This window comes from Pelecanus crispus, chromosome 1 (assembly GCF_030463565.1).
Source record: "Pelecanus crispus isolate bPelCri1 chromosome 1, bPelCri1.pri, whole genome shotgun sequence".
NCBI classification, from domain to species: Eukaryota; Metazoa; Chordata; class Aves; order Pelecaniformes; family Pelecanidae; genus Pelecanus; species Pelecanus crispus.
Genome location: NC_134643.1, coordinates 94,000,621 through 94,025,366, shown reverse-complemented (window position 1 = coordinate 94,025,366; position 24,746 = coordinate 94,000,621). Strand labels below are relative to the sequence as shown.

The 24,746-nt window shown below is 36.6% G+C and overlaps 1 protein-coding gene across 2 annotated transcripts in view; it reads left to right on the top strand.

Annotated features, from left to right (window-relative positions):
* STXBP5L (syntaxin binding protein 5L) overlaps positions 1 to 24,746 on the top strand; it is a 209,107-nt gene that overhangs the window by 86,063 nt on the left and 98,298 nt on the right. For both annotated transcript variants that reach the window (XM_075716216.1, XM_075716206.1), the window contains exon 5: positions 17,039 to 17,173. In XM_075716216.1, the coding sequence (XP_075572331.1) occupies positions 17,039 to 17,173 (135 nt within the window). The remainder of the gene's footprint in view (positions 1 to 17,038; positions 17,174 to 24,746) is intronic.

Here is a 24,746-nt window from a genome sequence, read left to right as displayed (position 1 = left end):
TTATGGTGATGTTCCTTATGTTAGTCCCTCCTTTTCCTTCTCTGATGTCACAGGAGATAACAGATTCATCTTCAGTAGACATTTTAAGCAAAACAAGTAACTTGGCTACTGGAACTAGACACTGTCTCTATCTGCTGCAAAGAGCATTAGGATCAAGCTAAACCACTGAAAACTATTATAGGCCTTACATTTTTTTTAATATAGTCAGAGCAGACTTCAGCAAGTATAGCTTTAAATATACAACAGTTTACACAGTTTTCCCATTTAAGATTAGCGCAAATGGGATAGGAAAAAGCAGCAAGGATTACAGTGTGAAATCCAGATCCTTTAGGCCTGTGTGCATGAGTTTCACATAGAAACACAGCTCATCTCCTGTTATTCTGAAGCTGAGCTAGTTCATTTGTGTTGACTGACATGGGGGATAGCCCTCCTCTTTTTCTTCTTTCAGCCAGTGCTGACTGGTGTGTTACAAGTGAGCTGACAACACTACAACGGTTTATGCACTGACTTATACTTGGCATATATGAACACAGTGTACAAGTTCTGTTGGGTCTTTAAATTCATCTGCACTGTGAACTGATATTGTAACAGTATCATAAGTGCCCTTCTGTAGGGGAATCACCAGGTGACAAAATCTGTATAACTGGGTTTGGGGCTCTGATCTGTAACACTTTCTTCAGTTTTAAGAGTATGCTGGCACAGAGGAAGAGAAGCCTTTTAAGTGGGTGAGCTTTAGAGCAATGATCTCAGTTAGCTGTGACTTACTGTTAATTAGAAACTTGACTCTTACATCTGAGATTTTGCACTATTTGAATAAGGTGATTGAGAGTGTTACTGCAATGCTTGGAAGCAAAGATTAAAACCAGGTATTTTTGGATTTGGTGACTTTTCTTTTGTGTGTTGGTCTATATTCTTTCCTGAGAGCAGCTGTATCTTTATCTGTGTTGCTGTATCTTTGCAGGATTTTGTGTCCTGTGTTGTTAAGAGTTTACCTCATCAAAATGACAGCAAGATCCTATTGAATGAATACTGGTGACTGGCTGTGTAGTCTCAGCAGTACCTGTATGTGTTTACTTGTGTGTTAGGGACTTGTGAGTTACTAAACTTAGATTATCCGTCTCATTGTTGTCTTGTTTAATATCTTTATCAATGATCTAGATGAGGGGATTGAGTGCACCCTTAGTAAGTTTGCAGATGACACCAAACTGGGTGGGAGTGTCGATCTGCTGGAGGGTAGGATGGCCCTGCAGAGGGACCTGGACAGGCTGGACCGATGGGCCGAGGCCAACTGTATGAGGTTTACCAAGGCCAAGTGCTGGGTCCTGCACTTGGGTCACAAGAACCCCATGCAATGCTATAGGCTTGGGGAAGAGTGGCTGGAAAGCTGCCTGGCCGAAAAGGACCTGGGGGTACTGGTTGACAGCCGGCTGAACGTGAGCCAGCAGTGTGCCCAGGTGGCCAAGAAGGCCAACAGCATCCTGGCTTGTATCAGAAATAGTGTGGCCAGCAGGAGCAGGGAGGTGATTGTCCCCCTGTACTCGGCACTGGTGAGGCCGCACCTGGAATACTGTGTCCAGTTTTGGGCCCCTCGCTACAAGAAAGACATTGAGGTGCTGGAGCGTGTTCAGAGAAGGGCAACAAGGCTGGTGAAGGGTCTGGAGCACAGGCCTTATGAGGAGCGGCTGAGGGAACTGGGGTTGTCTAGCCTGGAGAAGAGGAGGCTGAGGGGTGGCCTTATCGCTCTCTACAGCTACCTGAAAGGAGGTTGTAGTGAGGTGAGTGTTGGTCTCTTCTCCCAAGTAGATAACAATAGGACAAGAGGAAATGGGCTCAACCTGCACCAGGGGAGGTTGAGATTGGAAATTAGGAAAAATTTCTTCACGGAAAGGGTAGTCAAGCTTTGGAACAGGCTGCCCAGAGAGGTGGTGGAGTCACCATCCCTGGAAGCATTCAAAAAACGGGTAGACGTGGCACTTTGGGACATGGTTTAGTCTAGTCTACCCTTAATTGGTTTAGTGTGGACTTGGTAATGTTAGGTTAACGGTTGGACTGGATGATCTTAAAGGTCTTTTCCAACCTAAATGATTCTATGATTCTATGATTGGCTGTTCAAGTAACTGAATTCCTGTGATAGCTTGCCTGCTTATAAACAAGCCTCCTGGTTAATATTGTGTAACTGCAAGCTCTGTATTGTTTATGTACTTTCAAATTAGTCAGAAGTCTGTCATCAAGCATGATAGTAGTTCATAGGCTCAGTGCAGTTGCACAGTCATGCAATACGACCAAACAGATTCTGATTACATGGGTGTAGTGTAGCATTTAGCTGTTCAAAAGAACCACAGAATTCAAATACAAAGCAATATTTCACCACACAATCCTGTCTACCTTTTACAGGGAGAGACAGTTTGTGGAAAGGATTTAAACTTTTTCAGGTTGATGATGGAAAAAACTGAGGAAGACAAAAGAAGCCATGCTGTTGATTGGCATTTGCTTCCACATCTTGAAGAAGTTTTTACAAAACTTCCTTGTGCAGATTCTTTTTTTGTCATCTTATGAAGTGTGTATTGCCAAGTGTGAAGACAGCACACACCTCAGACATGTAAGATAAATAATAAACGTGTGGCATGGTCTTGCATCAGCATTTGTCACTTTTGAAAGAATGATGCTCAGGGTTTTCAATAACCAATTGATGTTGTTTGCATGCAGTTATTGAGCTTGGAAAGATTCCTGAAGCTCATAAAGAACACCTCTGGTCTCTAGGGCTGTGCCTTAGTACTGCAGGGCAGGAAAGTGAACTTTGTCAAATGTCACTGCAGAAAGACAAAAGACTGGATACACAGTTTCTCCAGTGAGACTGACCCAAATCATGTTCATATAGTTACCACACACCTCTGCCTTCTCTGTTAAAAAAAAAAAAAAAATTATAACATTACATTCTTTTTTCGGGTCTTACATCATGTTATGGAAAATTTCGTAGTACACTTGACCTGTAGGATCAATGAGAGCCATAAGCTTGTCCTGGAAAGGCGGTATGCAACCTAGTTGAAATGATGAATATCTTGGTCATAAAAAGAAGTCTAGCACAAACATTTTGTTTTTTTTCTATAACATGCATTAGCTAAACAAAGAGCAAAAATACAAAACATAGATTAGCTTGTTGATACCAAGAATCAGCAGGTTTTATTTGAGAGATTTATGAGACTACGCAATTCCACTAAACTCGAATGAAAATTCATATGATCCCTAAGATTTTCTTTTTAATAGGTCTTAAACATGTGGGCCTTCTAGTGGATTGGAGCTAAAGGGACCTACTCGGTCTAGTTCCCTGCAGCTGTATACCAGACAACTCATATACCTCCTTTCATATAATGAACAAGCTGACTATGTTTTGCATCAAGAGATGGTGGTCCCTTATGATCCCAGTAAGAAAGGCACTCAGACTCTGTGAGGTATCATTCAAAATGCTATTTATTAGAGCTAGCCCTATAAAGAATGAGAGAATAGTATATGGAAGCTTACATCCCTGTAGATGCTGGGAACCCCGAGTTGTACATCATCAACCAGGCCTCCAATCAGCAGGCTGTACAGACCCCATCCATAGATAGGGGTTATCCCATTTTGGTCATTCCAGTTATTATAGCATTTTCTTAAAAGAAAACAACTGTATTCATTATTTCTACTATCACATCCTACGTGAGAGGATGTTCACACTAAAACTTCCTGCTGCACTGTTAGATAAAGGCAAGGCCACACAGGCGGTGCCAAGTGGGAGCTGCCTGCAGGCTCCTCCGTTGCAACGAGCTGGGTGTGTTTACCCTGCAGCCAAGGGGTATGTGCAGCACAACCCAGCCTGATGGCCACACTGTACGTGCAGCCCAGTGCAGCGCAGCACAGGCTTGCCCCTACCTAGGTTAACTGCTGGGTGGATCATTAACTCCTCCGCATGCAACCATCTCCCAGTCAGGGTCATGACTCATATTATATAACTATTCAAGCTTAAGTCCACTACTCCTCCTATTAGGGAAAATTGCTCCATGCTAATTTCATCCTTCTGATGGCAAGAAACCTTCCGGCTTCAAGTCTAAATTTATTTTTATGGCCCTTTTATTCCCATTTATTATGATATTCTGGTATCCACATTGTTAGGCATTTTAAATATTTTGTCTCTTGTCTTTGTAGTTAAACAGCTCATTTATATCCATTCACAACCTGCTTTTTTCTTTTTTTTTCTTCACCACAAAAATCAAGATTCTGTGTTTTCCTTTATAAATTTGTGTCTTCATTCCCTTTTCTTTTCTTCAGCCTTTCGTCTCATATCAGTTCTTGCTGAGCTGATGATTACACAAGGAAACATATTCCAGATAGGGTCCCATCTGTGCTGTGGACATTGACATTACCATTTTCTTTTATAATCTCTGCAGGAGTATGTTTACTGATGCATACCATAATAACATCTTCCTTTTATGTGGCTGCTTCTTATCAGTGCTTGTGGTCTCACTGTCATTGACTAATACATCCATTACACTTCTTCACTGATGTATATCTAGCTAGCAGGGAATGTACTGCTTTTCAGTGCAATCCTTTACGAGTGGAAGCAAAGCGAGACAAGTGAAATTGAAATTATCTTTTTCCATCATTTCTGTATCATGAGTTCCAACCCTAAAGTGGAAGTTCTTATTCTTTGAAGTTTGAGGCCTTGCCCTTTGCATTTTAAATTTGATTCCATTTCTTGTACTTTGCTTGTGCAGATTGTCCTTCCTCTGTAATATTTTGTCCCTGAGAGGTTTCATTAGTATTAGTACCAAGATCACTTATGAAATTACAAGATCAGCTGCAAAACTAATATTTGAGAATCCCCCAAATATCCAGTAAAGTATTTCCTTTTCAGTAAAATCAAGTGGAAAATAGACAATAAAACCAGAATTTTATAGCAATAGTTTTTATAAATGCTGTATTTAATTTTGACATATTCTAGATTTCCTACAATTGGAATATTCTGGAATAGCCTATCTTTGGTAAACCTACCTTCCCTATTTTACCATAACTTTTCAAAATCTGTCCTTTTGAAATTCAAAACCATAGTTAGTGTATATTTTTAAGTACATTTGAGCAATTAGTAATAACATTACAGTCACAACAGCATAGAGGACAACATGGCTTAATTTTATTTCTATTGGTTTTAATTTTTTTATGCTTACCTTCTTGGGTGGGATTTATAATGCAATCTCAGTTGGTGTCACTGCAGAGAAAGTCCTGTAAGAACTTAGGCTGGCTAGTTTAAAACTAGTTTGGTTTCTCTATGCTTAAATTACACCAGGATAGATGATACTCTAAAATAACGTCACCTTCTATTGATTTATTGACTGTTTACTAGAGAAATCTGTTCGTTGCCATTTCCAGGAATATCTAGACCCTACAATTATTAGCAATACTTGTTTTCTAATCTGTACATGATGCAATAAACTCTCTTCTAATTACAGAAGTCCTGGTTATATTTTTCGTTCTAGAATATTAAAAAGATCTCTGTTTATATCCAGATCCAACCTTGAATCTCTGAATCTCTGTTCTTTTTTTAATGGTGACTTTCACAGTCTTTCCCCAAAGTAATTTTTAGTCCACCAGGATTCTGCCAATATTATTATTTTCAGTTTCATTTCAATTAAAAATGTCCTTAAGTGCATTATGCCAGTATCTGGTTTTATACCTGTTTGCTAAACAACTTACCTGAAGGTAAATAGAGCTGTTTAAGATATTTAAGATCTATTTTTACACAGCTCTGTACATAAAAGTTCTATTTCCATAACGAGACTTTAAAATATGCAATAATTATATTAGCATAGTATATAGTAATTTGATTTTTGATAACTACTCAGAAAAGTCTCAAAACAGCAAATACAGTTACCATGTTACATTGGTTACATATATATCTTCATTTCAAAAGCGTGTATCCAGGACTTAAGAAAACACATGACAAAGTATGATGAATAATTTGGCAAATGTTTTTCTATTTCATGGTTATCAATCAATTGCAAATCAATTCACATTTTCCACATATTGGTGCATTAAAAGCAGGTTAACAGAAAGTGGCTGATATGCTATATATGAATTATGAAAGACTCTTGCAACCAGTCACTTCTGCTTTCCCCCTATTGCTAAAACTGTACCAGATATTCTCTACTTTCCCCAATCCACCCCTGAGCTGTTCATTTGACTTATTACTTTATTTAAAGCTCTTTACATAAAATATTTTGGCAAATACGTAAAAGAGTCTGGGGATTTGATCTGAGACTGTGGAAAGCATATCAAGTGAAGGTTTCTAAACAAGAATTTTCTCAACTCTGAAACACCAAAGTCACTGTTTCTAGCTGGTAGTAGGCCAAGTGTTGTGGCTATAAATACAGCATAGTTAAAATGTTTGAAAAGTGAAATTTACTTATAACAGTTAATGAAATAACTTTATAAATTTGCTATATGTATATGCATGTGTGTGAATGCATATATATGTGTGTGTGTGTATGTACATGTGCATACAGATACACCCATATATTAAATCATTATGACCCATAGAACTGCTGGAGAGCAATGCATAGCTAGCACAATTACCTGAGGACTTGACAACAGTAAAGGGACTAGAAGACCTTCTGGCCTGACAAACCCTCTTTTCCAATTTACCTCTTCCTCTGTGTCACTCTGGCTGTACTTCCTTCTATTATTTCTGTGAGAAAACAGGTATCTCTTGAAATTCCATTTTGCAAAACATCTTTGTGAACTTTTGGGTTTACTTCAATAGGGAAGAAAAACATGTTCTGAATTATTTAATTTTTTATGTCACCTGTCCACCTCTAATTGTCTGCCTGAGTAATTTGTGTGTTTCTTTCCTCAGAAAAAAATTCTTTAGCTCTTAACAGTAGACATAATGTTGCTATATGCTGCAAACGTTTAGCTCATATGCTAAGCAGTGTGCTTGTTGTTTCTAATGCTTTGTAGAAAATAAAGCATGTTTGTCAGTAGATTTCTGCTTTTTTGAGAAAACACAGGGTAACATGTTATGTTGTTTTCACACAGCAGCTGTGTTTTCAAATTGCTCTAAGGCCAGGTTTGGATAGCAAAATTTAAAATATATACACACAGCCATACACTGAACAACCATGTTTTGTGGCCTTAGTCATAACAAATGAGAAGTCCAATACTGTAATACAAAAATGCATCATCTACTGCATATCATACATACTCACATTAGACAAGAGCTAAAAAAGATGTCTTTTTAAAATTCAAACAAGTTCAGACAATGTAAACAGTCTACATTATCAGCGGGAATTTTCAGCTTGCTACAGTTATAGTATAGTTACAGGAATTCTGTGGTTTTATTTTTTGAAGTTTTCAAACTTGAGTTTTGAGACATCTTTCATAGTCCTGTTCAGATTTATCCTTTGACCTTCATTACATTAGATTTCCAGTCATATATTAAAGTAGTGAAGAGTATGCACCCATTCTGTTGCAGTAGGTCATTTGGTTCTTGGAAACCACACCACCCCTTTCCTGCCCAGGCACATGGTAACTTCAGGCAGAATCCAATGCAATGATTTAGGATACTTTTCCTTCTGTCACAATAAACTCTGGGCATTATTCCAGTAAATCAGAAATAGAGCTAGTAATGTCAACGTTGAGATTATCTCATTAAACAGTACATGAGCAGGAAGAGAAGAGACACTACAGATTGTAGAAAAACAAGGACCGTTAATCACAGAGTCCCTGTCTACTGAAGCATAAAAAATGAGAACAGCTGGTCTCCAATAAGTCTACATGATTTTAATTGATGGAGGCGGTTAAGAAAAAAAGTATGTATACATAGAAAAAGTATACACATGTAAAAATGCTTTCTTTTTTTTTTTTTTTTACTTTGAAGTCAATTTCAGTATTTCAATGTCATCCTGGTAGTAGAGTCATTCAAAATAGCTTGATCGATATTGCTATAAAATAGGTTTTAAACTCATTATAGTAAGAATGTGTGATATAAACACAGATTTGTGTATGTTGCAGCAAACGGGATGAAATACTAGCATATCTTTAGTTTACTTTTCTAACAGCTATGTAAAGTTAAGCTGTTTAGCAACAGACAAGTTTCAACCTTTCATCTTTGAGCTAAGTCCCAATTTACTCTTTTGAAACTATGAGATTGGGAAGTAAAAACTGCATTTTCGATTTATAGCTTCAGTGTTGGGTGAAAGGATGAAAGAGACTCTAACTTTAGGTTTGTTTTTTTTTCTTAATGCAGCTGCTACAAAATCAATGAAAGAAATAAATCAAAAACTTTCTCTTTTGAGAATATAATCTCCTTCTCCCATCCCTTGTTTTTTGGCTTTCTTTCATTGCAAAGAAACTCAGTGGCTATTATTGTGATCTGTATTGCCCATCACTGTCACTATGCTTGGTATTTTCAACTCCATTTTTACTTAACCTTCAAAGAAATTAATGGAGAACAAGTGAAGTACTGCAAATAAGAAATAGTGATTTCACAAGCCAGTAGACAAGAGAAAAAACATGTACATTGTCTTTCCCCTAAAGATGAAAGCAGGAGTCTGTTTGCCAACCCTGTTTCATTAATTTGCTCATTTCACTGATTTTGTGGAACTTTTATTCTCATTTTTGTTGTCTAATGACCTTCAGTTGGCATCAGAAACAAATTGGAAGCCAATGGAAAGTACGCTGGTTTCTTCCAGAATCTTTTTGTTTTTAAGGAGGCAAGTTTACATGTAATTTCCTTGTCTTTTTCTTGGGTCCAAGCCTGCACATTGCACCTGTTCAATCTACTGCATTACTGTTGTGTAATACTAAAGATCTAGCCAGGGAGAGTATGCCACTGTCATTGTCAGTGATCCTGTTCCCACTTGCAAGACATCCCAATGAATTTACAGTCAAAACTGTAAAAGGGAGTTGACAAGAAGGTGTCTCTTTCCTGTGCATTTGTCCAAGAGGAAGTAAAGTAATTTTCTGTCATCCTGAAGATTAAACAAATTATTAGTAGCACAGGCTACAAAAGCTGTTGTCCCTTTGCACACTGGGATTTCAAGAGTGATTTTTAAGTTGTTCTGGAGCCCCAGTAATGCCAGTTAACATGATGAAGTGCTGCTTCTAAGGCAGGTAGCCATTGAGTTACCGAGGGTGTGAATTCAAATGCATGTATCTTGTATTATAGGAAGGTATCAGGCAGCTGTCTTTTCATGTGTGTTATGGCATGTTGAACAGGACAGGATTATCTTTTTGGAATTGTAAGGTTAGTTATAAGAAATAAAACTGGTAAAAACCAAAGGACCTGTTGCATGCTGTATACTTTGACTGTCCTTGTAAAGTGCTCATGATAACCTCATAAAATTCAGTCTGTATTCAAGTGAGATCTCCAGGTTTACTAATCTATTAAAATGTGATGCATCTAATATGTTTTCGAACATGCTTTTTCTGATTTGTTCTAGGTTCGAGTTAACTGCTTATAAATAATTTATGTTAACACCCATTAAAAATGCCCATATAGTTACTACACTAACAGTTTGTGTACTCAACATAAGCATTTGTGTCTTAAAACAAGTATTTATGGAATACTGTAAACTATTAATTACAGTTGTGATTGCAAATTCATTTGAAATAGTAAGCTCACAATTCAAGAATGGGCCTAACTTTAGGCTTATAGGGTTATTTCACCTGTCCAGAAGTTTTACACAGGAACTTCTAGCTTTTGAAGAAACAGAGGAACAGCCTGCTTTTACTCTCAATTGTTTTAATAGGAAAGAAGGAAAATGAGGAACTGAATATGCTATTGATAGTGCTTTGCTTTGCACTTTATATTTTAGTTTTTAACACTTTAAAGGATTAATAATCAGTCCCAATTTCTAAAAATCAGGTTGCTTCAGAATGTGCTGATAGATCCATAGGAAAAAGAAACCCAGCTAGGGACAAAACCAAAACATCTTGAGAAAGAAATAGTTTTTCAACTGCATTCTTAAAATTTTACAGGTGTTTTTCTGCTTCTTGTATTCGTCTTTCTTATTCTTGTAGCTTGTTTAAGTGTAATATTTCAGGTAAGGGATGTCATGAAAAATGCATGTATCTTAAACACTTTGAAAGCAGCAGTGGACCCAGCCAGTTAACACATGAAAATAATTTGCAGAACAGCTGCATGAGCTTTTTTACTTTGTCAAAACAAATAACTATATAAGGTAACTATCAGCACTATTTAAGCCTATTTGCCTAAAATGAAACTATAAAGTCAAAATGTTTTCTCAACATTTTTTCCAAGTAGAATTTATAGAAATGGGGGTGGGGCGGGTGTCTGCTAATTATATACAGCACATTCACAAATAGCTAGAATACTTTGCTTAGGATATATTTATATTAAAATTATAGTTTAGAGATGGAATCCTGATTTGTTGTACCTCAACATTCATAGGGAATCTTCCATCATTGAAATTCTTTCAATCAAGACAGGTGTTTTTTAGTAAATTGGTCTAGTTCAACCGGTAATTAATTTAAGAAATTCTATGGCCTGTGTTAAGCAGAAGAGAGGAGCCCCAAATGTTTATTTCTTATATTACAATCCACAGATTAAATTATTGCTGTTGTACTAATAATGACTGTAATGAATACTTGTAGCTAAAGTGATATAAAATAAAGACAAATGAAACTGTTTTGTGAACTGATTGGGTAAGCTGAGTAATCTGAGATACCGAACTTGAAAGGGACATTGGCAAACAGATGTATAGCACTCAAAAGTAACCGTTACCACTGCTTTGACTCTGTATTTCATTCACGTTCCTTTGTAAGGAACATGTATTGAATTGCCTCATGTAAAGCAATTAATTTTACTGTCTCTTTCTTTAAAACATTGATCGCTAGAGACTACTTTAAGAGGACTGAGCTTAAGTAATGTCTTCAAGTGGTCCTACTTTTCACAAGTATTGATAGTTCAGTCAGGAAATAGGCACAGTAGCATGGGAGCTAAATGATGACTTGTTTCACAGTGTTTAATTGTAAACAGTTTGTGACTTTTCCTAATAACCTAGAATTTATTGCTAGAGATGATTCACTGAGTAGTTATAAACAGAATAGTCACACTCAGCTCCTGACTAATTTGATGGAAAAATAGAACTAAGTTCTAATTATTACACTCTTCATTACATACTATTCACCTACCCAGTCCTGTCATAAACTTTAATTGTAGTGTATACACTATAGTCTTAACACAACAAAGAATATTTGAGCAGTTGTATAACAGTCAACTGGAAAAAATCCAGGGACGGAGATGTTCATGCAGTATTTTGAGAATATAATTAACCTTAATATTCCTCTTGTGTTCAGATATCCCTAAATAACAATGGGGTTTAATACTCCAGTGCCTTTGTTATGCTGTCACCAGGATCCAATACAATTTATGTACAATGTGTTTTCAGCTCTACTTCACTTTTTTCTATATAAGTAATTAAAACATAAAATAAGAAAGACCAATTGATTTTAATTCAAAATAAGTGTTGACTGATGATGCTAGCAGAAAATATGTATGAAACAGAAGTTTTTTCTTAATTTAAATTAAAACTAAATCACACTTTTAAAAAACAGGTGGACCACAAGAATCCGTCTCAAAGGCATGTTTGGTTCATTCACTGTCTGCTAGGATCTACATCTGCGGGGCTACTATAAATTTTTGAAATTATCTTGTGTGGTATGTGGAGAATCTAGTTTGAATAGGAGAAAGTTTCATGTTGTGATACAATATCACCAAGACCCTGAAAGGAAAAGCTGTCCAGATGTATTGAGCTGCTATATACTTCATTTGACTCTTTGTCATGCCAGTTAGTAATTTAAAATATTTTCTGTACTCTTATAAGTCAGCCCTAGAGACTGTGCATACACTTTAAGTAAATTAAACTGAAAGATTAAGTTATACATTGGAAAGCCTAATAATGGAGTTCATCTTGGATCTCTGCCTTCCTAGGACTTCCTGGTATATAATCACTCAAACAGTCCACGTTACAGGGGAAACACTGTAATAATTATTATGCACAGACACAGGTCACAACCATGTGGGGAACTGCACAACCATCTGCTGCAAACACATCACATGATGTGAACAGCAGACTGCATCGATTGCTGCTGTTGTGCATGTCTTTTACATGTCTTACATAGCTGATGAGCTCCAAATTTATGTATAGTCCAGGGAGAAGACTAAATACCTCCAGAGGCCAAGTAGCTCATAATTTACATCTTCTGCGTGATCTGCTGGAGACAACTCCTTTTCTTCATTGTTTATAGCTTTAGCCCGTGCTTCTGTTTCGGCACTTCAGGTCAGCTACAAATTACTTTACTTGAATATCTGTCTAGATGTTCTTAAGTGCATTTAATGACTTAAAGCAGTAAACTCAGCTATAACATTCCCTTGTGAACTGACAGAAAAGCAACTTGACACTTTCTGAGTATACTGGCTAGCCAGAAGCTCTCTCAAAAAGGCCAGCCTGCTTTCAGCCACTGGAGAAGGAGGGGCACTAGATGACTCTGGTCTTCTGTCTGTGTCAGTGAGGACTTTTCATATTACTTCTGTTCAAAAATACCAAAAAGTTGAGGGAGGGGAAAATACAAATTTAGTTGCAGTTTTGATGTCAAAGAATGAGCGATTAAATAATTAAATTGGAAAAACTGTGCATCATTTTGACAAAAATGCAATTTATTCTCCCCCCCTTCCACAGCTCTCCCACCCTCGACCAGGAATAGTGTTCCAGGAAAGTTTTTCATAGTAAAAATAGAAAAACAAAAATAACAAAGCAGAGGCAGAAGGAAATGTTCTCAAAGTTATATTTTATTTTTCTTAGAACAATATGGTTAATGTGATAAAGATGATTTTAAGCCCTCTGAGAGTTTTTACTAGTATTTCAGAGAACGTAGCAATCTAAATTATTTTAACATTGTAGTAGTCTACTAATATGCAGTGATTTTTTTTGCTGTTGTTTTGAGTTGTTAGACTGTAGAGTGCTGCGATTTTCTGAAAAATATACCTGTTCAGTATTTGCTAGTCAGAATATATTCCTTTCTAAAATGAGGCTCATTTTTTTGACAATGCCTCTTTAAGTTATTCCATTATCTCTCTTATATTGCTTACATAATTTTAGAAATGTTTGCAGGACTTTTACTAAAGAGCTTTTGCTTAATAAATTCTGATTTAGGTGTTTTATTTGGCACCTATTGATTTTTTTTAAATTACATTTTATATCCTGTTTTGTGCTTTGAATATATTGGAAAACTGGTACAATGTTCCAGACCATTTTGGCAGCATAGGAACACCATTTTTGGTATCAGTCCATGTTTTCTACCATTTCTTATAATGATCAATGAGATTCATATTGTGGTTTGCTGCTAGGAATGTATAATATCCACATTTCTGGCTGACTTTCTGTAAGTGATCAACGTTGAGCAAATTCTCAGGTCTCCATTTAATTGGGTTCCATGTTATCTCAATCAGATTGACAATCTAATTAAAGTTTGGCAGAAGCACTTCATACTGGCATAAATCACTACGATCCCTTCCTTCTTAAGAAGAAAAATAGGCTTTCTTTCTGGCTAATTCACTGTTCCTTATAAAGGCATCAAAGGACATCTTAATTTGTTTGTGGGATACATGACTAATAGAGGGATAGCTTCCATCCACAATGAAAACTACAGTATGAGACTTCATTGTTTTCTCTTGAAGAAATCATTATGTAATTTCAGTACTTATTGAAATGGAAGATGTTCATTGAAAAATCTGAGTCTTGCTTCAAAGCTTTCAAGCCTCGAAGTCATGTTAATATTTTCTGTAGAAGTGAAAAGTCAATAATAAAGCAGTTTGCATTTAATTTACATAATGTAAAAGAAGACTACTTCAGAGCAGTGCATACTTTTCTGAGAATATGAAAATCATATGGCTTTGTTTGGTGAAGCCTAACTATGTATTGTATTAAACTGCCCAGTAATCCCTATGCTCTAATAGGCTTGTTACATATCTGGATTGTCTTTAAGGAAATAGCATTTTCCTATAAGCTCACATATTGTAAAAGGTGGTATATGATAATGTGTAATAACAGTTTGTGTAAACACTGAAGACTCATAGGGTAGTTTTCATTGTGGAAGAAAGAACATGCAGAATACTTTCTTATCTGGCTGTCCCATAAATCTACCAAAACAGAATGAAATTATTTAAGAGGAAATGGCTGAGCTTAAGAAAACAGTACAATTTGTGGTCATTTTCTTCATTCTTTAGCAACACCTAATTCTCTTCTGGTCCTTCATACTATATATCCAGACTCAGTAACTACTGGTGCCTGGGATTTCAGATAGGCCAGCAGGAAAATAAGTCTAGTAACTAATGGCCAGTGGTTAGTACTTTAGTCTGATTTTTCTTTTACTGTAGGACCTTGCTCTCAAAACATTCTGTTCTTGAAATTTTAAACCCAGGGCAGGCAAATGGAGGACATGCAGTAGCTGGGAAATTAGACACCCATTTAGTCTGATGGTTGTTGTGGCAGTACATGCTAGAGATTATAACCTAGAAGCAAAAGTAAAAAAAGCAGACCAAAGAAGCCTCATATTGTGTCTGAGGTGATTTTGAGACTTCATTCATAATCGGAGTATTGAATTCAGTCTTGCGCTTTGGAGACCAAGTTTTCCACAGTACCACATACCGGCTTGTGAATGGATTTGTCAGAGTACTGAAAATTAATATGGTTCTAGGTGAAGTTGAACCTGCTTAGTGCGATGACACAACTGCAAGAATTTGGAGTAGCAGCATGCAAGTCAACTAGGGTTTACTTTGTAACTCATGAGTTATTTGTCAGTCACCAGACAGACACATTTTCAACACTTTCAAAGTCACAAGTATTTTCTCTTCCTGTAATTTAACAGTTTACTACAAATAAGCACTGAACGAACATCAGTGTGAAGTGGTTAAGAGGATTTATCAGCTGGGGACTAGGGAGGTTGTTGCATAGGTTGGGACCTAACAGAGCATGCATAAGTTCTGGAGTGCAAGGAAGAAAAGTAGAGCTAGTACAGAAATGCAAGAAATAAGAAAAATTTTGACTAAATGTGAATCTAACCAGAAGTGTAGCGAATAGTGTGTCTGAAGAGAAAGCAAAAGAAATTGTTTAGTTTAAGGACAAGGATTAGAAAAATGTGAAAACCAGCTTCACGTTTGTAAAACTTCGAAGTGAAAAGGGCAAATTGTTCTTTGCATGTTATGAACAGAACAATAAAACTAACAGCTTTAACTCCAACAAGGAATATGTAGGTGGCATATACCTTTTGCATTTTTTTCTGACAGATATTTGTGGATCTGACTGCACCCCCAATATAAGTACTAAGTTGCTGCTCGGAGGCATTTCCAGTTATGCATACTAAACTGTAATTCCCATTTGCAAAGCAATTCTCTTGAAAAACTTGGTTCTCTTTCCTCTAAAGGCAGTGGAATTATTGCTAAAATTAGACAACTAATGGTAAAATTTAACCTTGTACAGATGGATAGCACAAAGCCTTTATCATACTTAAGTCACACTTGAATCAACAAAACAAGATCTCTGGAAAGGGTAAGCCTTATTCTGGTTTCATGATTCAGTGATAATTTTCCCAATAAATTCAAATGTGAAGACTCCATATTTCAACTGTGTTCAATACAGTGTGATAAGTAAGGCCAAAAAAAAAATTTTGCTCACTTGAATGCATTCAGCGTTTATGTTCTGACACACAATTAGATACTTGGAAAACTGCAGCACTATCCAAATACTGTGTGGAATCTGTTTGGAATCTTTTTGTTTGTTGAGAGTATCTTACAGGGAACAATTACAGAAAGGATGTGAAATTTGTATAGATATTAAACAATTCCTTCAATTGAAAGGGTGGCAAATGTTCTACTTGGAGGACTTTACATGACTGAGAGGGCCAAATTACTGGACAAGAGCCAGCAGCCCTCTCACTCCTTTATAATTAATTCAGAAAGATTGCTGTACCATAAGAATAAAAAATTGAAATAGGTATGTTCTTAGATACTGTTTATACATTTGTGGGGGAGGAAGGTGATAAGGATAAAAATTATTGCATAGCTGTTACATCAAGTTTGTATATAAAATCTAGAAATAGCCTGCTCGTGGAGCTGAATGATAAATACAATAACGTATGGCATACCAAGCAAAATACCTGCTTTTTGTCAAAATTTTTGAGGCTATACCATAAGGTCAGATTAAGTTTCAGTCTCTGTAGGTAACATGCATTCCATTATATATTAGCAGCAAATTTTTTTTTTATTTCTTATAGATTTAGTTTTGCTTCAATGTATGTCATATCTATATAATAACTATAATATCAAAGAAACCTGAATCTACTCATTCACGTCTGTGAAAACAGTTATATATTATCATGAGAAACTGTCATGACATCTTTCCAAGCTAATACAGCACTGGTTCATCACCCTGTAAGAATGATATGAGTGTAGGATTCAGTGTGTCTATGATATAATACTGAACTGCACTTGGTAATGCTTTTGTCTAGTGCCCTACACTCCCAGGTAGCCAATAAAGTTAATGTTTTCTTGTGTGAACGATGGTGTTATACTTCTGTTGTACAAAACATTAATCCTGCTGATGTCCATTAACTTCCGTTGGTTGAACTGGAGAAATTGCTTATTCTAAGAAAGGAAATAAGAAAACCTAACATGAGAGTCTTGGATACTCTCATAGTGCAATTTACATACTCATGGAGATAACGTGACTTAGTTCAGTGCTCAAGTGTTACAGCTCCTTTTTCCTGCCCTTAGCATAGGCAGGCAGGATGGCCCTATTTTGTTTCATGTTCCTTTTTATGATTTTTCTGGACATGACCCCCAAAACCTGCACATTCTTCAGAATGCTGCACCTGCTGGGCAGGCTTTTCTCACGTTACAAAATGGAAAGAACAATTATTTCATCTGCAAAAGTGTTAAAAAATATTGTTGATACGATATTCAATCACTTTTTTTGTTTTTCCTTTCCAGGATTACTTACTGCCATCTACCTTTCCAGAGTAAATGGCTTTATGTTGGAACAGAGAGGGGAAATACACACATTGTAAATATTGAGTCCTTCATTCTTTCTGGATATGTTATCATGTGGAACAAGGCAATAGAACTGTAAGTGCAGACTTTTTTGCATTTGTGTCTGTGGTCATTTTCGTAGCTGTCTTAAGATTAATTTTTAAGAATAATTTGTTTTTACAAATACTAACAAATCTTTTGAAAACCTTTTATTTTAATGAATGCATGTGCAGTATTAACTGTTTTGTTGCAAGACATTAGGAATTCAGATTTATGATAGAGACAATGTAATCATATTTTATATAAAAGAAAAAGTTATTTGGCAATCTGCTTAACTATGAAGTTCCATGAAATATAGATAATCATTACTCTCACAAATTCAGATTTTGCTATTTTTATGAGGGTAGCTTTATCACCATCTCCTCCAAACATCCTGTGAAGAGAAAAATGGAGTATATTGGCCCTAAGACTCTACAGAGAACTTTTCTTCATTGAACTCTAGAATCATTTAGATAAGAAGCGACTGGAGCTCTCTAGACAAAGACTCCTGCTCAACACAGGGCTAATTTCAAAGTTAAGTTAGGCTCATCAAAACCTGATGAAGTGGTAGGAAAGGTAATGAGTGTCTGTTAAATGACAGTTCTCTGACAGGCTAACACAGGTGCCTGTGTTGTGGGTATGAAATGGAGGGAAACTTATATAAAAATCTGACTGGGATAAATCTATGCTTCCTGCAAGTAAAAGCCTCAACATAAATGAAAAATTATTTCCCTTCTGTTTCCTCTGTGAAGTTCCAGCAAGAGGAACTGCTGTGGGCAAACTCATAGTATTTCATGCCGTTTCTGAGACATCTGCTTCATGTTGTGAGGAACCTGTAACCTCTGGTAGTAAACTGAAATTCACCAAGCTCAGTGAACCAAGAAGACAGTATCTAAGAACAGGGCTACAGGCCTACAGTGGTGGATCTAATTCTCTGTCCCAAGCAGAAATCACACTGACAGCAACCACTTTTCTCCAAAATTCTCCCCTTTTCCTTTTTTTTCCCCACTATTATTACTGACTTTCACTAATCACTGTGTCCCCCAGAGTGACAAAACTGATGCCTTGTTTTCTTTCCTCCCCTCTGCCCCACAAAACTTCATAGGCACAGTCATAAAAATCTAACTTTATCATCAAAGGAGATAAAAGCAAGTATTCAAATGGTAATCAGGATTCAGACAGTCTACTGGTAAATCTTTCATCCAGTTCTCAATTTTGGAATGTCTGTTTGTCCTGCCTTTATAAGACTTTGCTCAGTTCTGCTCAGTAGCTTTGGCTGAAAAATTACTACTGGAAAATGTGGTTTAATCAAAACCAGAATTAATATGTTCATTTTGATGACTTCTTCAGGTGGGAAGTATCTTAATTATTTTCTCTTTCTCACTTTGTTTTGGTGATGTTGACATATTAGAGGGTTTTTTGATTCCTCTATTTTAAAATGTATATATATACCCTATATTGAGTAGATAACGCCTTTGAGGTTTTGAGAACACATTTTCATTCTGTGTGCATTTGGAATTTTCTTTACTCCAAACATTAGGATGTTTCTCTTCTGTATGGAAATAAATCTGAAAGTTTTTAATGAAATTGTTGGGTTTTTTCAATGGCTGCAGCAGACCTTTTTCATGAGAACAGAATAGAATAATGCCTCTCTTCAATGAAAAGTATGTGGGAAATAAGGACTGCTTACTAACAAGCTTCAGTATTGAGTTGTTGAGATAGACTAGATGCTGTGCAAGAAGCTACCTCTCTAGAAGGTAGTAAACAAGCAGCCGCTCCTAACTATCTTCTTTGTATTGCCTATGCAGGAGTATACGTAGATTTTCCTAAATTTTTCTTCCGTAAGTTATGAAAGGTAATGACAACATAATACAGATGGGCCTTGTCACCTCAAGTACTTGGAGATGCTGCATAGTTACCATAATAGTTTCTTCTTCTAAAAAGCTAGTTTGCCATGTACTGTTTTGGTGACAGTTGAGCACAGGTATTCATTCATTACTGCTTCTAGTTCTATCAACCATACAAGTATAACTTGATCCCTGTAAGCGGTGTGCTAGTCTAAGAAGGCTGTATCCTCTCCACTCAATCTCATCATGTACTTTTTCATATGGAATGGAGGAAGTTCTCCTTGAGTGTATTACACAGATAGACAAGGGATCCTGTGTGTCTCCAGATTAATTTCTCTGTATTAGAGTAAGAGGCTGGTGGGGATAATGGTGATGTTTGCCACAGCAGCCGCTTTTAACAAATGCTGTAGTACTACTGAAGTTGAACCTAGGTGACTTTTCTCAGTAAAGTAATTTGAACTCTCTCTAGAATATGACATAAGATAATAACAAACTATGATGTCTCTTCCAGTACTATTGCTTTCTTGCAGGAAAAATGTATCTTCGATTAGCTTTTAGAGGGGATGTTATTAATTCTAAGCATGCTTCATGAGGATGGGCTTATGGTAGTAGACTTCCCTTTACAATTGTACTGAGACATATTTTTGAGAGAACAATTTTATTTGGGGCCATGGATATGTTCTTATTTGGTTATATTTTTGAATCTTCACATTATTTTCACACAATCTTCACATAATTTTCACATTTTGGTATTATAGAATCATATGATAGTTCATGTTGGAAGACCCCTCTGGAAGTTTCTAGACCCACTTCCTGCTCGCAGTAAGATCAGCTATGAGACCAGGTTGTTCAGGGCTTTATAGATTCATAGGGCCTGTTGATGTTAGGTACTTTAAAAGACTAAAGAAAAAGGAAAACATATGTATCTGAAACTTCAGGAACAGCTTCAGCCTTACCACAAACGATGTAAGAGGTAATAGTGCTCATAACATTGTTTTTCATTCTGAGATAGATTATATAATTTCAGAGTGTGGGATTAGTTTGAAGATGTTACTGTTCTCTATAAAGCTTGGAAGGAGAGGGTTTATCTTCTGTGCAAGCATATTTGTATCAAAGTTATTGGCAAGGAAAGCCCAGTAAAAGTGATTGCTCTGCTGCTATATTCAAGACCTCAGTTTAGATGGAGGATTTATATATAGAATTTTGAGTGTGTCAGATTTGTGTGTCATCTGCACAAACAAGCTGGAAGGGGAGTTCTTCCCTCTTCGTGCAGCTCTGATCTGGTTTCTAAAATTGCAGACTAAGTCTACCAACATAATTTGACTTTCTTTCAAAATCCCTCCTCATTTTTTTCATTGACTTGTTCCTACTTCTAATGAAATCTCTGTGAATTTTCATAGTGTGGATTTAACTCAGATGTCATTAAGATTTCAAGGCTTTACAGTGAAAACCAATAGGAGATTGAACTAGTTAATTTTTTACAAACCTGAAATGCTTCAACTTTGGAATGTTAAACCATGTATTACCATACCTAAATCACTGTAAAGCCAGATGGCAGCTCATTTTGCAAGAGTACAAAAAAAAAAACCAAACCACAAAACCCAAAACAAAAAACAGCTGAAATTCCAGTTCTCTTAGTTTTTCAGAACGTGGTTGAAGAGGGTCTCCATATACATTGCTAACACTATGGCCAAGGTAACCTGAAGAGGTCAGAATACCTGTGTTGTCATTTCCCCCTCTGGAAAACACCTACAAGTTGTATTCTAAACTTTCATCATGGACTGAGTTTGTCCCTCTAAGGTCTTGATGACATTGCTTGGTAAATAATATAATAAAAGGTATTGCATAGGTGAAAAAAATAGAATAGAATGGAATAGAAAACGTATTCCATCAATTCATTTTAATCTGTTCCTGGATTTACCAAAGTTTCAATCCCACAAAGAGTTTCATCACACTTCTTGAGATTAATTCATTCCAGAGAACATGTCTCATATTCAGAAAAAGAAAACCATTGTCAGTCAGTGAGACCCATCAAATGGCTGCAAGAATTTTTTTTCTCACAGCAATTCTGTTGCAGAGAAAGATTGAGTGAAGAGGCTTAGTAGTTTAAAGAATTGAAGGAGAAGCAGGTTTGGATGTAATATTTTTAGATTTTGCATATGATGCAAGAAATGCTATCACCTTGTCCTGCATGGCTACTTTGACTTATAAAGTTGGCTTTTCGTTTGTTTTTTTGGTGGTTTGAGGATTTTTTTTCTTGAAAGCTTGTTACCATTTGTGATTTTGTTGCCTACTTTTGTATCAAAATATACTGAAAGATCTGTAGACCACTATATTTTGGAGCGTTAGTGGTTTTCTCATTATGATCTGTTCAGAAGCATCTAGTAGAGATATATGTCAAAAAGATGGTTGCAATACCTATTTTGTCATAGTGACTACTGTATTCTCATACAGGAGAGATAATTCAGCTTGTTTAAACAGTATCTAATATTAGTGAGAAATATCTAATATTGGTGAGAAATTAAGGCCTGAATAGACAAATAATGCAAAGGAAACATGAAATTTTTTGTTTGAGGTGATTTTCAGTGCTGAGGCATAACTGATTCTAGAAGTTACAGGACAAAATGCTTTATAAATCATGTGCACTATCCAAGTTTCAGTGGACCTGGCCTTGTCCAGAGCTGAGAAAGAACATTAGAATACAGGGAGCAGTTCCACAGAGGTGAAGGAAAGCAGCATGCAGGAGAAGTGGCAGTCTACAAGCAACTGCTAAACCCTCTTGCTTGGACCCAAATGGAAATAGTTCCTAACATAAAGAAAGTGCAAGTTGCAATGCGTCCTTCTTCTGGACATTTTAGAAATTGTGTCCAAGACTAAGAGTTGCATCTTGAGGTTGAACTGATTCTTACTTACTCCAGTTCCCAGCTTTGATCCACAGTATGTGAATGGTGTATCTAACTTATTCATTCTTTTCAATTTCTCCATGACTCTACCAATGAAAAGAAAGTCTTAAAATCTCTGGTGTGCTGCACCTTTGTGGAAAGCAGAACTGCAGAGGATGTCTGACTACTGGCACCATAGATGTATCTGCTTATGCACATGCTTTTCTCAGCCCTGTCACAGTCAGTCATCTCCAACTCCGTAACAATGACTAATTTTTTTTTTCCCCTCTTCTAACTTCTGTTACCGCTTTCTACCACCAGACTTTTATTTTTCTCAGAAATCATTACAGTGCTTCTGTAATTATGCAGCCTAATTTTTTCAAAAGGAAAATTACTTTCTCTTGATTTGATTCTATTTTGTCATACATTATTTTTATTGGCTTTAAAGATTGTCTTGGTATTTGAAGTTCTTACAACAGTAAGTCAGTCACTCCGTTTCTTAGAGAGCCTAAAACTTCCCAGAATGATGGAGGAATACATCATCTATGTATTTTCCACATTTTCCTGGGTCCAAATTAGAACATTGCTGAAGACTCCTTGTTAAGCTTTCTAATTTTAGAATTAAAAAAATTAAATAAAAGGTTCCATCCTTACAAGTTTTTTGAAGACTGCTATTTTACAGTGAATGGTTTCTTCATTTCAGTCCTGTTCTTCTGAGTAAAAGTCAAGTCTCACAGCATATCAGCTCTCTAATCTCCCAAAATGAACATGCACCAAATAAATTAATACCTGCTGCTGTCAGGAACACCTTCTGATGAAGTGCAAAATGGCTCAAAGTATCACTAGTTTCTTAACAAACTTCTCGTTCTGTACAGCTGTCGTGGGAACCCTTTGTTCCATTTTTCAATTCTTCTGCAGTCTGGTTTTGTGGGCTTTAATATCAATGAAGGCTATGTAATGCTGCAATCTTTTGTATCATTAGCTCATACTTTCTTCTTGCTCAGTTGAAGGTAGCTTTTGCTTCAGGAATTTTTTACTGCAAATCATTGCTGGTATTTTTTGGACTTGACCTTCATTTTTTTTCTTTCTGCTATGTATGGACTTGGCTCTGTGTTTTATCCTCTTCATGTCTTTTCAGAGCTTTTATTTTCTCAGTCATTCCAGCTGTACCCCAGCTAGTATTTGGGAATGAAGAATTCTCTGCTCAAATATTTCGCTTATGCCTTATTTTCACCTACTGATTCTTCCTTATTTTCCCTTTTTTCGAGGGATAGGATCTAGTTATTTTTTGCACAGTCTCCTAAAGCCAGCTTGAAAGAATGCCTATACATAAGCATCTGGCATCAACAGTAGTGTGTTTTATTCACGATAGCTTCAAATGTGGTTGGTTTCCCAGCACCTTTTCATCCTTTCCAGGAGCTGTTGGATCTCTGCTTTTGCTTTTAATGTTATTCAACAGTGTTTTGAATTACTTTCAGTAACTTTCCAGTCTCCTTGACAACTCTACTGTAATACCAATGAAGGGAAACAAAGCATTTTATATATACTAAAGCTACACGAGGGAAAATGTTTTTGTGTGTAGACATTTCCACATGCAGTATAATTTACTGTATAAAAGTAGTAGTTCTGTAGTTCTGATAGTGTTTCATGAGTTCTGTAAACTAATATTATTGATACAATATAGTTAACTAAATAATTGCTTCATTTAATCCTACTTGTAGTGCAGTCATGATGTCTACCCTTAGGAGAAATTGACTGTAGAGCCTAATGCCTGGCACGCCTTTTACAAGCAATGCTTCTCTAGGGCTCAAAAGCGATTGCTGTTATTGCTATTTATACATACTTTCCTCAACGAAACAAGAAGATTCAAGAACTAAAGCACTGATCTGCCTTTGGCAGAATATTCGTGGTCATAGTGTGGTGTAAAGGATTATCTTTGCATTCCTAGTCACAGTCCTGCACTAGGAAAGAGATAACATCGCTTTAGGAGAAGCAAGCAAGAGAAGATTTATCATGTCTCTCCTTCTGTATCCAGCCATAGGGCAGGTTCAGAGCAACAAGCGAAAAACCATGTAGAATGGAGAAAGTCATGACCCTTTCATGCACAGTTTTCTTCCCTGGTCCATCTGAGCTGGTTTTATTTTGTATCAGTATATCATACCCCAAACATATCCTCAAGAATGGACTGTGCATGTCTCATCCCAAACCAAACCAAAACCTTTGTGCTGCACCTTGTGAATATTCCTTGTTGTTTAGTCCAAAGAGGAATCAGTTTTGATGCAAATACTTTACTTGATATGTATAAAAAACCAATGTTTCTTGGAGCCCTGGAAAGGCAGTGCAGGAGGACCGCCAGGGAGTAGGCTCTACAATTCTGAACTGCTTCAGGAACATCTGTTGTCATCACCCCAGAAACTCTGTGTGTGATCTTATCTGCGATGGCAGATCTGAAATGAGTTTAAGGATATACAATTATTTGAAAAAGATCCTTTCTCATTTCCTGACAGAGTTAGTGTTACAACTGCCAAATTTTCTAGACTCTCTGTTTCCTCTTACCTTTGTATAATCAAAGCTGGCAGCTGTTAAGCAATCAAGGTATTTGTGGTGGGTGGACCCTGGCTCGTTGTGAGACCCTCACCCAGCTGGTCTCTCACTCCCCCTCCTCAACAGGACAGGGAAAGAAAGTAAGATAGAAAAGCTCATGGGTCAAGGTAAAGACAGGGAGATGACTTACAATTACTGTCAATGGGCAAAACAGACTTGACTTGGAGAAAATTAATGTCACTTATTGTCAGTTAAAATAGACTAGAATGGTGAGAAACAAAGACAAAAATTAAAACACCTTCCCCCAACCCCCATTTTTCCTAGGCTCAACGTCAATCCTTCATACCCAACTCCTCT